We start from the raw sequence: 16,383 nt of genomic DNA on the forward strand, positions 1-16,383 counted from the left end.
CATAAAGCTAGTCTGAAAGACCTGACTTACAAGACAGCCTTTCTAGTAGCTATCACTTCTATCAGAAGAGTTGGCGAACAGGCCCTCTCGGTTTTGGACCCCTTTGTTACAGTCCACAAAGATAAGGTAGTTCTGCGCACACATCCCAGATTTGCGCTGAAATTTATTTCGAAGTTCTATGTGAACCAGTCAATCGAAGTACCCACGTTCTTCCAGAGACCTACTAACATGGCCGAAAGAAGCCTTCACACACTGGATCTGCACAGGGCAGTCATGTTCTACATGGATAGAACTAAACCACTGAGGAAAACGAAACAATTCTTTGTTTCAGTGGCAGCTGGTAGAGAAGGGGACCCTGTCTCTAAATCAGCAATATCAAGGTGGATTGTCAAATGCATCACACTATGTGACACTTGCAAATAGAGAACTGCCCTTCAAGCCTAGAGCACATGCTACTCGAAGCACTGGGGCATCCATAGCATTCATTGCAAATGTTCCCCTAGAGTCCATTTGCAAAGCGGTAACCTGGAGTTCTGTACACACCTTTACAAAACACTATTGCCTAGCCACTCGTTCTAGGTCTGATTCTCAGGTGGGACAAGCAGTACTAAGACCTCTCTTTTCTACTGTTCCTTCTCACAACCCACCTCCAACTCCGGGTACTGCTCACTAGTCTATGCACAGCATGTGATTCTAAGCAGATTAACAAGCATCAGAAGACATGCATTACTTACCGTAAAAGCATTTCTGATGATTGTATCTGCTTAGATTCACATGCGCCCTCCCTGCCTCCCCGCTCGGGGTGGAAGGAACATACTTCTTACTACTTTCTCTCTTCATGTACTCACTCACTATAGCCTTGGGCTCCCTCATGGCAGAAAAAATACAATCGGAGGGACCTCGGCGCGTGAGGGATTTTGGGTACTACACACGTCACAATAGGGATAGTGTTTCAGACACGCCTATGCCGACGTCCCCGAAAGACGAAATGCAATACTCTGCGGTTACCACTGGATGTCGGACCATATGCACAGCATGTGAATCTAAGCAGATACAATCATCAGAAATGCTTTTACGGTAAGTAATGCATGTCATATATGTATGTGTGTAGTTGTATGTGTATATGTTAGGCAAAATTGCACGCAGTACCCTCTGGGACCACCACACACAATTAGGACTACAGGTGTAAGCAAGACCCATCTTTTGTATAAGTCTGTACCACACAGTTTGTTGGTAGCGAGCTGAGCAGCCAGGCTTATCTCAAGAGTGAATGTGAGCAGTACAAGTAGTTACACAAAGGACTTTCAAACACAGTGGTTCAATTAGACACTTATACTGAAGATTTTACTAATTTATTTACACAATCATGTATAAAACATTTCACTAGAAGAAGGCAACTTAATATTATAGGCCAATACACTTCGATACAAAGCTCTAAGTTTTTGAGACCGTTTGAGCTCCCTTCGAAAAAGGAGCCAAATGGCAGTTCAGTTACTTAGCAGTGAGCAAAAAGGGCAAAAGTATGTAGACTAGATTATATATACTTTCTAGGCAGTGCAAATAGTTTTAGTTCACCAGAATAGTTCAATTCAAGTCAATAGGCCAGGCCAAAGTCAATGGGCTAGTGTCCTGGATAGGAAAGAACAGTTCTGGTATCAAACGGTAAAGTCTTTGCAAAAGTTTTCAGAAGTAGTTTAGGCGAAAAGGAATAATTTGTGTGGTCGCAAGCTGATTAGGCCTGCAAGTTGTGAAAGTTTCACAAACTTTCACCACGGGAGTGGCGTTCTCCCAATCGGGATGGCACAGTACCTTTGTATGAAGAAAACAAATGTTGCTGAAGTCGTGGTTCCTGGCAGTTCCTGCAGGTCTCGCTGCTCCTGAGCCTCTTGTCGTGGGGACAAGAGGGAGGACGTCGGGGGACTCCTACAGTACACCGGATGGTTGAAGAAAGCAAACTGAATGGAGTCACTTCACTTTCCAGTAGCTGTGGCTTCAAGAACGCAAACTGGTGTCCCTCTCCCTGGTTAATCCTAATCAGCCTTGAGAATGGTATCCAGGTGTCTTATGAGTTGATTGGTTCCACCAACTCAAAGGAAGAAGCCGTCCTTGAAGGAGCTTCTCTGTCGACGGGAGTTTGGCAATTCGGACCTGCAGCAGGGCTTCACCAGGCAAACCAACGGTCCAGTGGTTGCAGCAGCTGTCCGCTTCCAACTCGTCTTCGGTTCTTATGTTCCAGTGGTCGACTCTGCCTTCCAGTCCTGGAGACTCGCCTTTTAAACAGTTTTCTCCCTTTCATTCCAGCCTAGCTGTCACTCACCCAGCAGGGCGGCTGTCCTTACCGGACAATCAGCCAGCTGATTGCGCCAGAGTGCATTTGGGTCTCCTATAAGACTAAGCACAGGGTATTTCGGGCAGCTCACTCACTTCCTGCCCACCCCAGTCACTGAGACGCCAAGGACGGACTTTATTCCAGAAGCCCGCCAAAGGCACACAACCTGGTTTGGCGCGCAGAGTCAAACACTAGAAGGACCTTTCCAAAAAGAAATGGCGAAAAAAGACCGGGACCCGTTTAAACGAAAGGGCTTAAGGTGCCATCTTGAAAAACATGGCTCCCGTGATTTGTAGCTACCGGTGTTCGGGAAAAATCATGATAGTTTATTGTAAAACCACTGCCACCAGCCTTTTCGATAGGAAAGGGTAGCATTTGACTGCAAAATGAGTGTTTAGACACGGGGGATACTATGTAACACTCCATTGTAAGATGTGTGCTGGGTCTATGAATTTGGAAAATACTAAAGTCAATTTCACTTTACATTCTCTGGGAAACAGTTTATCCCAGAGAAGGTAGTTAAACCTTTGGGAAGTCTAAAAGTCATCCCTGTGTCACTGCACTGAGGGTGCTGTGTACACACATGAACAAATGCCTATGGAGTTATCTAAAACTCCATAATCAGAGAACACAAATGTTACACACATCAAAACACATGAAAGAGTTGGAAAAAAGACTTGCACTCTTTCCAGGTAAAAGAAATCAAGTCCTCAAAATACAGCAAAGGTTCCCATGGGGACTGTCCCTGTTTCGGGATGAGGTCCGTGCCCTTGTTTGGACCAGGGTCGGGAAACGGGGTCTAAGGTTGCTTGCTCTAGGAGTGCAGGAGCAACGTGTAAGGGAAAGCAGGCACATATGGGGGTCCATGGCAAAGAAAAGTGCTGATAATGTTTTTACATAGCTAGTACTGCCAGGTTGTTGTTGCTTTTATGCACTGTAGGTGGTATTTCCCAATGAAATGGGTTTCAATGTATCAACCACAGGAGGATGAAGGTCTGAGTCTGCTCTTATAGGATTCAAACCTGTGGCTGCAGATCATGCACAGTTTACCTAAGAGAACACTTAACTCATTGGCTATCTTTTCAGCTGAATGAGGCAATGGCATTGCAGAGAGATGCATTTCAGAGATGGAAGCATGCCACACTGAAGTCCAAGGGGACACACTGGTAGCTGTGTCTGTGGTTTGTGTGGAAAGCATATTTGTTCCTTAGCACAAGTCTGTTAGCTAGCAGGACAAGCAGGAATATGAAATGCCCAAACCCTTTCGTTATAATACCTTTATAGTTGATTGCCCAAAGTGATAGGATTTAGAAGGATGTAGAGAAGAGGGTGGTGTAGACGGTAGAAGTTCATGACTAGCATGACTAATGAGCATGGCTTCATTGTACGACATTGTGCAGAAGCTCAATCGAAGCAATTTACCTTGGTGTTAGTAGGGAGTTAATTCTCTCAAAACCATCTCAGTAAACTTTTGGGGGCCATGAGCAAGACTGGGCCTTATTGTGGAGTGATTAAGGGCCAAGCAGATTTCGGGTGTGATGAACATTGCAGTCTTAAAGCAGTGATCATAGGAGCCAAAGGTCTTCACCCTTGTTAAAAATCTAGGATAGTTGAAGCGTGTGATGAACAGGAAGTTTAATTCGTGGGTCAAAGTGATCTGTATGCAGATACGGAGGAGAGGTGGTCAACCACACCAAATTAAAGTTTAAAATTGTTTTTCTTTGGAGGGTTTAATTGAACAAAGCAGCAGCGCTGCTTACAGCATACCACTTGGGCCCCTGTAAGCTATCAAACATGACACTTTGCACAATTAGTCCAATGCTATGGTTGCAACTCCCTACAAAGGCGCCATGCACTGACAATGGCAGTGAGCCCTTCATCATTTGTTGGGCTACTTACAGGCCTTAGATAGATGATGGGGCCTCTGATGTACAGTTGCCTCACCATGTTTGCCCGTTCCCGCCCCCCCCCCCCCCCCCGACATATTTAATTGCCTGTTTCAGCAGTCTCCCGCAACCCCCTCTGCTTAGTCTGGACTGGCATTTTATTGCAGGACACATTCTGTTAATATTAGTTGGTTCTGTTTTAAGACTTTGTTCCAATTCCCTTGCACTCATTGTTCATTTGTGCCTTCTTTTTCCTATTTTCTTTGTAAATATTGCAAACTGCTGTTATTGATGTGATATTTCTATATGGTGTTCTTGTAAATCTGTTTTTGCGCTCAGTTTCTCCTTTTGTTTTTCCCTTGGTTTCACCTTGGGGGTTCATTTTGGTTTTTTTTTTCAGATGTTTGGCTTTTCACAGTATGCTTCTGTTAAAGTTTGCCCATTTTATTTCAGCTAAATTGACAATCTTTTTGCACCACTTGAACAAGTGATGAATCAGTTAACACTGAATGCAGTAAAACTTGAAAATCATTGTTAGAACAAAATGTACCTAGCTTTACACACCTTTTGAGCAGGTTCTAATGTTGATAAAGTTTCTAAAGCTTATTTGCTTCTATGTGCTTTTTTGCAGGCCCTGGCATTGATAGAGCTTTACAATGCACCAGAGGGACGTTATAAGCAAGATGTCTACTTATTGCCGAAGAAAATGGGTGAGGATAGGCCTACCTGGCTGTGTTATTTTGTACTGAGTTAAGATTTCCTGAAGAGCAGATGAGCGCAGGCCTGACTTTGTCTCTAAACTAGACGTCTAAACAGCTCTCCCAAAAAAGCTTTTCTGAAATGGGATTTGCAATAAAGTACAGACATGTAGACTTTACCTAGGAGTCAGGATACAGTTTGGTCAAACGTGACGGTAGAACGCATTAATGCACAACTTGTGCATATCCTGGGGAGACATCGGGCTTTTCCTCATCAAATACAGTTTGAGCATTTTGTACATAGGTTGTTCTGCTCTCACGATAGGGAATTCAAAGGCTTTGTGTGAAGGAGGGAAGGATACTTGAAAATCCTTGGTTGCTATAAGTGTAAACCGGCCGCAAATGTGATAACATTAGGTTTCCTTGCTTCTTGTCTGTGCCATTAAACGAGGGAAATAACCTTGTTCCACCAGAAAATGTTGGTAAAGGCTGGTATTCCTGCTGCTTCCTTATAACCAAGACGGTTGGTGGACTCTGACCCATTTTAGACTTAAGAATCATCACAGTTCCTACAAACAGACTGCTGCAAGATGGCCACACTGGTGCAGATTCGCCGAGCCTTGGAGTTGCACAGGTGGCTTGTGTGTTTATCTGTAGGACATGTGTTTTTTAAATCTGTCAGGTCCACCGGGGTTCAAAGGAGAATGGAGTTGGGAGACAGGTGTTTCAAGTAGGGTTTGTGACACTGCTTTTGGTATATTTTAGTTTGTAGTGTGATGTTTTGCAATTTTGGTTTCCTTAACTAGATTTTCCATCTCAGTATTCTAGATCTCTCCCAAACCTCGATGGGGGAAGCACAACTGTGCTCTGATAGGCATACACTTGGAACCTTGATGCAGGTTCTAAACTGCCTTTCACCTGTCGTATTACTCAGTTCTGGTCCAGGTTAAAAATCTCCTGAATTAAGTAAAGGGTGAAAACAAGATCAATACATTTCCTGAAGATAAACAAGAGTATGTGGGACAGGTTCCAGAAATCACTGGTAGGGTGCCACAGTTTTTCCCCCAGGGAGAGGGGTAGGGGTGATGAGAAGCAGCCCTCTAATGTAGTTCTATTTAAATTCTTGAAGGAGACTTGATATTTGAAATAACTGTGTACAAGCTAGGAAACAATTTACCTGAGACAAATCTCTCACTTGTTTACCTCAGCTGTATTGCTAAGCGTAGGTTTGGTGCGTGGTCCTAGCTCTTAGCCTGGAATTCAGCACAAAACCTAGAGCTAAGGGAAAACTGATCAGGCTTTCCTTTTATCGTCTTTGTGTGCCATTTACAACCTGCTTCGAGCGAAGACTAAAAACAATCTGAAGCTTCTCATCTATGCAGCATTGTTTGCTCTTACCCAGCTAAGCACACTGGAGTTTAGCAAATTCACACTTCCGAGTTGTTATTCACTCACTAGCAGTTGGAAGAACACAGGCAGAGTTTATGGGAGTGCCATTGTTGAGATGGATTTCCAAAAGTAGCCCTCGGGGGAGGATTTTGGGAGGCCACCGTTTATGGTGAACAGGAAAGACACTGAGTTTAGTCACACTGTAAAGAGAAGTTAGAAGATTGGCAAGGCTTAGCCTCAGTGCACACAGAGCAACATCAGTAATTCTAGTTGGGCAAGTAAAAAAAATATCCATATGTATATTAGGCCTATAAAATACACACTAAGCAGGTAAAACCTTTAGTTGAATATTGTGTCACCAACACTAATAAAAAAGATAAATACATTCACCCTTACGACGAATAGAATAGCATTCTATTCAACAACCAGTTACACAGATGAGTACTCAGATGCAGTAGCTTTAGAAGGAACACTTAATAGAACAGCTTCCCTCGCTCTTATATAGCCCAGCCCTAATATGGTTTGTGTCCAAATGTCACCAGTTTCAAAGTAGATATTTCCCAGATAGGTTAACAGATTGGCAATGTCATTGGTTGCGAATAAGAGGAGCCAAAAAGTTAAGTAAAGTTCAGGAAAGTAAACTTCTCAATTCCAGTCCTTAGGATACTCCTATGAAGAGGGTATACTTGACCAGGCCTTCACTGACCAAAGACAGGAAAAAGTGATTTTGGGACAGGACATAACACCCATGTAACCCTATGGAGAACAGGAGGGGACAGAAACAGGTATTTGAACTTGCGTCCTTTTTCCAGGGACTACTGCTGGTGTTAAAGAATCTGCTGTGGATGCAACTTTCTGAGCTTTGTTCTGTTGTGGAAGGCCTGTGGGGTTACATGTGCAGAGGTCCCTTTCGGGCACAGGATTTAACTTCGGTCTGTCACAGTGCTTAGGAATCTGTTCCAGACAGCTTCCAGTAGAACACACAAACGAAAGATGAAGACTTCTGTGAGGCAAACCACCTGGGACACCTTAGGTATTGAAGGAGTGTTGCAATTGGAGTCACCACTGTCGGGAGGTGGCTGGAGGTCTTCAACGGCCGAAAAAAGGGACATGCCCAGCATGGCTTCCATTCATGGAAGAGGGCTGAGAAGGCAGGAGTAGGCATCTTGTTACACAAGTTAAAGAGCCTCCAAGTTTCAAGCATGCACTCGGGACAGCGAAGGCTGCAGCAAGGTAGTCCAGGAGAGAGTTGGTCAGTCGCCCGGTTGTCCCAGGGACACCTCTGAAGGCTCAGAAGCCAAGGATCCCCGAGCATGGGCCGAGACTGGATCTTCCCACTGGTCCAAGGGTTAAAGCACCCTCAAGGGTATTCTTGAGATCAGGACAGAGGAGCAGGGCTTCTCTGGGGCCACACTGGAGGTGATGCTGATCAGCTTAAGGCATCATCCTCAGGACAACAGTGAGATGCACTTCTTCTGAGAGGTCTTGGCTCCGATGATCTGATGAATATCTGCAGGAGCCCTCATTTTCTCCTGGAATTGAAATGGGAACATGGCCAAGCCAACCAATGGTGACATGGTAGGGACCCTGCACCATTCAAACAGGCAGTGGCTATACTATCGTGAATAGCCGCTGGCCATATCTGCCCGGCCACAAACATTCAGGTACAAGGGATGTGGATTGGGACTAGACCGTCCCAGCCCCTTGTTCTGACCACACACAAACCGCCCCATAGCCTGTGAAAGCCACAGCTTTCCCTGCTAAAGGGCGATCCTTATAAGGCATGGCCTTTCCTGGGAATGCAGGAAGAAGGCCAAAGAACAATATGGCTGAAAAACCTTGTGGCAAGGCCACCTTAGGGTGCTACCCACCTTTAGTAGCCATTTGTGGTAAATGCAAACCATTTAAAAAATGCTAAAAAATATCACTGCCGCTGCCAGCTTTTCTTAAGCCCATTGTTAAAGTAACCTAAGTCAGGAAGGAAGAAGTTCGCTGATTCCTACATCCGCGCTTCCTCCAGGCATACTCTTGCAAACATCCTCGGTCGTTCCCTCTCCAGACATATGGATCCCTCACGTGGTCTCTGCGCTCTCTCCTTTTTCCTCCTTTCCCATTAATGGTGGCACCCGGTGGGAGGCCCACTTTGCGCCCTTCCACTCCTCCAAGACTATAATTAATGTCTATCTGAATGGCACCGTCTTAATCCAGGGCCCTTGGCCCAACCTCCTCCTTTTCGATGGGTGCCTCTCGCATCTCATCAACTTCCTTCCTTCTCCTGCTACTACTCCTAGCACCTTTCTGGCACCCTCCTCCTCTTGTATGGCTCCTCCGCCACCTCCTTCGTCCGCCACCTCTCTGCACCCTCCTCCTCTCTGGCTACTCTGCAACCTCCTTCTACCACCTGTGCCTACTCTCGGGCCACTCTACCACCTCTGCAAGGTGTACCTCAGGCATTTACCCCTCCACGGAAGCCTTTCAAATGTGGCAACCTGCTCCATGTTGCTATCCCTTAGCTCTTACTCTGCTGTCAAACGTTCCTCAGACATCTGCCACCTCCTCAAAGAACTTGACCTGGATGTCCTTGTGTTAGGCAGAAACCTGTGCAGTTCCCTTAGGGAACACTGCAAAAGATTTAGGACTACAGGTGTTGGCAGTAAACCCACTTCTCCAGCATGGGGTCTGGCATGGATTCACATGCTCATGAATATTCCCTGTCGTCAGGCTGGGAATCCTCGGTAAAGAAAAATCAGTATCAGTTTCGTTTCTGATCTGTCTTTCGTAGTAGTAACCAATCACTGATCTCTGCGTCATACTGACCACAGCCAATGACTGCCCTCTACCTAAGCCCCGCCTCTGGCAGCCATCTTCAGATTTTTAGCGCACGTTCAAGTGTTGGGAGTCCTCATGCTTAGCTCTCGAGCTTTTACTGCGTGTTTTGCGCTTTTTCAGGTGAATTTTCACATTTTTTCAGTTAATCGAGCCTCAAGCTCCACCGTTTCTACTCCCGTTAACGGCTACCCGTTACGGGATTTTCCTACGCCCCTCAAGGGTGAAGATTTCGTCGAATCAACCTTTTGGAGGATGCCAGAAGATTCGCGGCCTACTTCGAGATGGCCCAGGACGCGAGTTCGTCACCCGGACCCAAGCTGTTTCGCAGCTGCCCTGGATGCGGGCTGCAGAATGTGTTTAAGGAAGACGAACATTTGCAGTGCCTCTACTGTCTTCATGGGGACAAGACTCATGTAGAGAAGGACTGCCAGTTCTGCAAGAACTTGTCGGAGCGGACCATGAGGGACCGTCGATCCCATCTCGCCAGCTGGTTGGAGAAGGGCTCAACGGGTGAGAAGAAGAAAGGGTCCGAGCAGGCTTCTAAGTCCTGTGCGGGTGCCTCGGCGACGGGGGCCCAACACCAGGCCAAGCGCCGCGAGTCCGCTGGCTCCGGGAGCGCCGAAAGGTCGGGCTCTTCGGTCGCCAGGCAGGGCGCGCCTTCCCCGGCACTGTCAACCACGAGCCAGCGCTCCGGTTCAGGGAAGAGGAAGTCCGAGACCCCAGGTAAGCTTCGGGAGAAGCCCCGTCCGATCTCGGAAGAGGGGGAGCGAGGTGTCGCCCCTCCCCCTAAGGAGAAGGTCCGGGACGCACCTAAGGTGGTGAAGGCCCCTACCCAGCAGGCAAAGGCCTCTATCGAGGCGATCGCGGCGACTCTGGCCAAGCCGGCAGAGACCCCGCCAGCGGAGACTGCCTCCGGGACTAGAGTTTACCTGCCGCCAAGGAGGGAATCCTCTTTTCAGCCCATCGTCATGGCCACCATGATGGAAGAAGCGAGGGGGGGCACGGTAGCCTCCTCGAGCTCGGAGTCAGCCTCGGAGGAGGAACTGACCGAGGCCGTGAAGAATCTCGAAGTCCAATTCGAGAAGGTTCGATCCCGTAAGGAAGATCCTCGGGAGATAACCGAGGAAGACGACGATGGCGAGGAAGAGCAGCCTTCCCTTCCGGCGCAGCCGGAACCTAGGCCTCAGGATAGCTCGGTGGCCATTTTGTCTGCGATCCAGTCCTTATGCTCTGAGAGAAGGACGAGATTACCACGGGCCAGGCCGGAGGACCCGCAACCTGGCCCGTCGGGAAGTCCTCAGAACAAACGACAGAGGAACCAACCCTCTCCTCCACTCGCCCCCGTAAGGCCTACGGGTCCCTCCTCATCCTCCCACGAGTCGGGAGATGACGGTGCGATGGGCTCGACGACGGGTTCTGAGGGCGACGGAACGGGTCTCACGTCTCCCGTTGCACGGGCCTCGCCGCCCGACGAGATTGGCTCATTCCACGCCATGATCGCCAGGGCGTCCGAATTGTTCCAGCTCTGCCCGGAGGAGCAGAAAAAGGAAGGTTTCCTCTATCAGCGCCCAGAGGCCAAGAGGAAGACTGTCATTGCGGTGCCTCTGATCGATGACATCTGGGAGGAGGGCCTGTCGGTTCTCAAGAACCCCTCCACGGCACCAGCCAAACGGGACCGGTACGAGAAGAAGTACCGGGTCCCTGAAACCGCTCCCTTGTGCCTCAGGGCCCAGCCAACGCCAGACTCGGTCATCTCGGCAGTGGCGAAGAAGAAAGCGGTGGGGTCAGGAGCCTCAACATCGAATTCCCCGCCGGACGGCGAGGGAAAGGTTGGACGCCATGGGGCGGCGGCGGGTCATTTCGTCGGCGGTGACGACGATCAAAGCGGCCAACGCCCTGGCGATCGTGGCCCGTTACGACAGGGAGCTCTGGTTTAAGCTGGCCCCCATATTGGACTTCCTACCAGACGTCAAGAGGTCCGAGGCCCGGGAAATACTTCAGGAAGGCGAGGTGGCGTCGGACCATGCCATAACGGTGGCAACCGATATTGCCGATACCGGGTTCCGCCAGCTGGGCAACGGTGTTTGCCTACGACGACGGGGTTTGCTCCGGGCGACCGACTTCCGTCAGGACGTCCAGACCAGGGTGTTGGACATGCCGTTCAACGGCAGCAACTTGTTCGGGAAGGCGGTGGACGAATCCCTCCAAGCCATAAAGACGGAGACGGCCCGCGCCCTATGCTTGGGAGAATTCTCTGTTTAGGCTGAATTTCCTAACCTAGTGAGTCCCCCAGCAGCTTTGCTGGATTTTTGGGGTTTATTTTTTTCTCCTGCCAAGAGTGAGACTCTTTTACCCTCACTCTTGGGCATGACTTGAGTGTTTCTGTGACTTGCTATGTGCTTATGGGCTATGGGGTATTTTTTCCCCATAGGCTATCATTGGTTTTTAAATGTGTGTTACACAGCACCCTCAGTGCAGTAACACAGGGGTGTCAGAGACCCCCAAACAGACTCCACACCCTGGGACTGACTACTGTCTGCCTGGGTGTGTAAAGTCACCATTGACTTTACTAGTCTTAACTTAGGAACTTAACCAGTACAAACCATCATACTGTGGAAGTACTGGTAGGGGCAATTGGATTGCCCCTGGGTCTGTTGTCGAGGGGGTACTGTCCCGTCCCCCCTCGCCGAGTTTCTGGCTGGTGGCAGTGGATACCACAGAAATATTCCACCGGAATATTTCCCAGTGGGATTTCCCATTGATTTTAATGCACCACTTTTTGGTGCAATGTTAAAGATACCGCCGGTTTATTTATTTAATATAAATTCACCGGTTGGGATTTTTTGCCAGAACTCGCCGCCAAAATGGCGTCTAGGTTCACTTCAGTAACCCTGAACCCGAGTCGAGCCTTTGTTCCACTTTTGGCGGGCTTCTGCACAGAAGCCCTCCAAAGTGGTGCCATTCTGTCTGGGTACCACAGGCGGTGTGGGAGGGGGTTTAGGCACCCTGGACTGAGTTGCCTTGCCAACTCATGTCGCACTCTGGTGTGATTGGCCCAAGTGGTGAGCCACCCCGCTCACCACTTAGCATGTTTGAGTGACAGCTAGGCTGTATGAATGGGGGTTTGCTTCATAAAAGCAGGGTTTTTGGGACTGTTCTTCAGAAGTCGCCACAGGACCTAAGAAGCCGAAGAGGGAGAAGCCGAGCCGACCTGCCAAGACGACACCACCGGTGGAGCCCTGCGGAACCGTCTCACCACTTTTCCCAACGACAGAGGAGATCTCCCGCCTGGAGAGTCTTCTTCCCTTGACTGGTGGGGACAACCAGTTTCTGCCTTCTTTTCGCCGCCCTGAAGCATCTTGTGGCCGCCTTGCCTGTGCCAAGCACCCCGGCAACCGGGATACCACTTTTTACCTCAACCGCGAAAGAGGGGTAACATCCTTTTGACCGGCTGGTTTCTTCCCTGGTAGTGCAACGACCTTCAGCTTTCCTCCACGACGAGATCTTCTCCTCCTCTGGACGACGCCGCGACTTGCATCCACTACCAGGAACAACTGCCACCGCTGGAGGATCCTTTCCATTTTAAAGGTACCGTGTTCCGCCCGGCTTCCCTTGCCACCGATTGTACGGGGTAGATTTAGCCCTCGGCTCTCGACCCTGGGTAAGCCTGGGACACCCTAACTAAACTTTTCTAAACTTGGTAAAACCTTTTCTACTCACCTGTAAAGACTTGTGACATTGTGTGATCTTGGGCATCTTTTTGCCTGGCTTTCCCTAGAGTGGGCCTGGCAACCGAACTTCCTTGCTCCTCAATATACTGCATTTCTACACTCACTGTGAATCTCTGAAAAGTGTTTTCACTTGCTGTTTTCACTTCTTTTGCCTTTTCCCTCCCTTTTTAACTAACTTGTTGGAGTGCCATCTAATGTTAAGCGCTCACCTCTGTTTGGAAATAAGTGGTGTTAACTTAGACTTGTCCAACAAATAACTAGGGATGTACATATAAGTAATAGTGACTGTGTTTTGACTTACTTACCTTTTCTGTGCTAGTGTAATTTATGAGTGTGTCTATTAAATAAATAATTACATACTTTTACACCTAGCTCTGGTCAGTGTTTGCTTGTACTACTGTGCCTCTGTACCTATTATGTATGCTCTGTATACTGCCTAACTCTTCTTGAGGGAAGTCTGACTGCTCAGCCACAGCTACCAGGTAAATCTGGGTGGTACAGACTGCTACCAAGTGGGTTTACCGCCAAAAACCTGTAGTCTTAAATCTTTTGCAGTGGTCCCAGAGGGAACTGCACAGGTTTCTGCCTAACACCCTAGGAGCCCTTCAGCAACGACGGCCCTTTCGGAGCTCCGGAAGCAGACGGGGTGCCTCCAAGGGATCCAGCGGTGGCTCGTCCTACCGCCAGGTGGCACGCTCCTCGTCTCAGGAGGCCTACAGGGGTCACGGCAAGCAGGGAGCGCCTCGCCGCCGTCGGCAAGGTGGCCAGGGCGGCAAGGCCACCACCTCCAAGCAGGACTGAACCGGCCGTGGTCTCGGGCCCCCACCGAAGCACCCCGGTGGGAGGCCGGCTGACGAAGTTCGTCGGCGTGTGGAAGTCCATCTCCACCGACCGTTGGGTGCTGGATACCCTGGCAAGAGGACACTCTATCGAATTTTTGAAGTGCCCTCACGTTCCACCTGTGGCCAGGAAGGAAAGTCACGTCCCGTAACTGCTATTGGAAGTACGGGCGATGCTCAGGAAAGGCGCCATCGAGCTTGTCCCGAAGAGACTCCGGGGCTCCGGCGTGTACTCAAGGTACTTCCTCGTCAGGAAGAAGACGGGCGGCTGGCGCCCCATCCTGGACCTTTGTCGTTTGAACAAATACATCAGGTCACAAAAGTTCAGGATGGTCACCCTCCAGCACGTACTGGGACAGCTGGAGGAAGGCGACTTTCTATCGTCGTCGGACCTGGAGGATGCATACTTCCACGTTCCCATCCTCAAGAGTCACCGAAAGTTCCTCAGGTTCGTCGTCCAGGGACGCCACTACCAATTCAGAGCACTGCCGTTCGGATTGAAGTCGGCCCCCAGGGTCTTTACCAAGTGCCTAGCACCTGTGGCGGCGCGGCTGCGCCTACAGGGGATCCACGTCTACCCCTACCTGGACGACTGGCTCATCCGCTCAAGGACGAGGGAACTCGCCGTCGAACACACTACGAGGACCGTCCAGCTACTCACAGACCTGGGATTCGCCATAAATTACCCAAAGTCCCACCTGGTGCCGTCGCAGGTGGCCCTGTTTCTGGGAGCGAAGCTCAATACAGTGAGGTGCCTGGCAGCACCGTCGGAAGAACAGATGAAGACCATTCTAGGCAAAGTGCAGCGCCTGCTAGCCACGGACGTGGCCAGGGTGAAGTCCAAGCCCCTCCTGGGGATGATGTCCTCTTGCATTTACCTGGTGCGCCTCTGCAGACTACGGATGCGCCCTCTTCAAGAATTTCTCGACGCCCGTTGGATGCAGGCGATGGGCAACTTCGAATACAGGGTTCCCCTCAACGAGGTGTTCCGGCGGGCGATTCAGTGGTGGGGCGTTCGAGCGCACCTCCCGGCGGGCAAGGACTTTCAGACGCCGGCGTACCAGGAGACGGTGACGACGGACGCCTCCCTGGAAGGTTGGGGCGCCCACACCGGAGATCTCCACGCAAGAGGGCCTCTGGCTCCCGGAGGAGAGGCTCCTGCACATCAACGTCCTGGAACTCCGAGCCGTGTTCTGGGCTCTCAAATCGTTCCTCCCGTCGCTCAAAGGCAAGGTGGTGCGGATCTTCACAGACAACACCACGACAATGTTTTACATACGGAAGCAGGGAGGCACCAGATCCCCAGCCCTAGCCAAGGAGGCACAGGATCTGTGGCACTGGGCGGTCGCCTAGGGGATGTTCCTGGTTCCCTTCCACCTGGCAGGAGAAAGAAACACCATCGCCGACTTGCTCAGCAGGGAGCTGCGCGCGTGTCACGAGTGGGAACTGCACCAGGATCAGGTGGATCAACTTTTCCGACGATGGGGCAAACCCCAAATCGACCTATTCGCAACAGCGATGAACTCGAAGTGCAAGAGGTTCTCCAGCAGGTTTCCCCAGCCGAGAAGCATGGGCGATGCGTTCTCGTTCCCCTGGGACGGCCTATACCTGTATGCGTTCCCTCTGTTGCCGTTGCTGCTTCGACTCATCAACCAGCTCAAGAGGTCCCAGTGCAGGATGATCCTCGTCGCACCGGCGTGGCCGAGGCAGATCTGGTTCCCGGACCTTCTGGACTTGTCAACGTCCCCTCCCATCAAGCTGTCGGCGGACGCGGACCTTCTCTCCAGAGAAGGAGGCGCCGTCTTCCACCACGACCCGGCGTCGCTGAACCTGCAGGCTTGGCTCCTGCAGCGCTAGAGTTTGGAGGCTACGATATACCGGCTGATTGCAGAGCGATTCCCGCAAAGGCCAGGGCGTCCTCGACTCTCAAATGCTACGGTCATAAGTGGAAGAGGTTCTCTATCTGGTGCCGAGCACAGAAGATCAACCCCCTACGGTTTAAGGCCCCTCAAGTGCTGCCGTACCTGCTATCGCTGGCAAAGGCTGGGCTAGCCCATGCCTCCATCAAGATTCATCTGGCGGCGATCTCCAGATATACCAGAACCACAGGACGGACGTCCCTGTGGTCCCATTGACTGGTAAAAGAGTTTATGAAAGGACTGTTCCGGTCGTTCCCGCCGGTGAAGGCCCCGGCGTGGGAACTTAACGTGGTGCTGACCAGGCTCATGGGGGCCCCCATTTGAGCCGATGCACTCCGCACCGATGAAGTTTGTGTCGTGGAAGACTGCATTCCTGGTGGCCATTACCTCCGCACAACGAGTGGGAGAGATCCAGGCCCTGTCCTGCAAAGCACCGTACTTGACTTTCCATGCCTCGAGGGTGGTGCTTAGGACGCACCCCTTCTTTATGCCCAAGGTGCCGTCGGACTTCCATCTTAACGAGGCCTTGGTGTTACCTGTCTTCTTCCCGTCTCCTTCGTCGCCGGCCGAGAGGACTTTGCACTCGCTGGATGTGGCTAGAGCGCTGAAGTCCTACGTGGACCGCACAAAGAGTTTCCGGAGGACATCACAGCTATTCGTGAACTTTGGACCTGTGACTCAAGGGAAGGCTCTCTCGAAGTCTTCTATTACCAGATGGCTCTCCGGCTGCATCATGCACTGCCACCGGTTGGCTAACCGACCG

At 50.3% G+C, this 16,383-nt stretch overlaps 1 protein-coding gene across 4 annotated transcripts in view; it reads left to right on the plus strand.

Moving 5' to 3' along the window:
• AHCYL2 (adenosylhomocysteinase like 2) overlaps positions 1-16,383 on the plus strand; it is a 1,110,190-nt gene that overhangs the window by 940,399 nt on the left and 153,408 nt on the right. For all 4 annotated transcript variants that reach the window (XM_069629580.1, XM_069629582.1, XM_069629581.1 and 1 more), the window contains one exon: positions 4,847-4,925. In XM_069629580.1, coding sequence (XP_069485681.1) covers positions 4,847-4,925 — 79 coding nt within the window. The remainder of the gene's footprint in view (positions 1-4,846; positions 4,926-16,383) is intronic.

The sequence above is a fragment of the Ambystoma mexicanum genome, chromosome 12, assembly GCF_040938575.1.
Source record: "Ambystoma mexicanum isolate Mex_15411 chromosome 12, UKY_AmexF1_1, whole genome shotgun sequence".
Lineage (NCBI taxonomy): Eukaryota > Metazoa > Chordata > Amphibia > Caudata > Ambystomatidae > Ambystoma > Ambystoma mexicanum.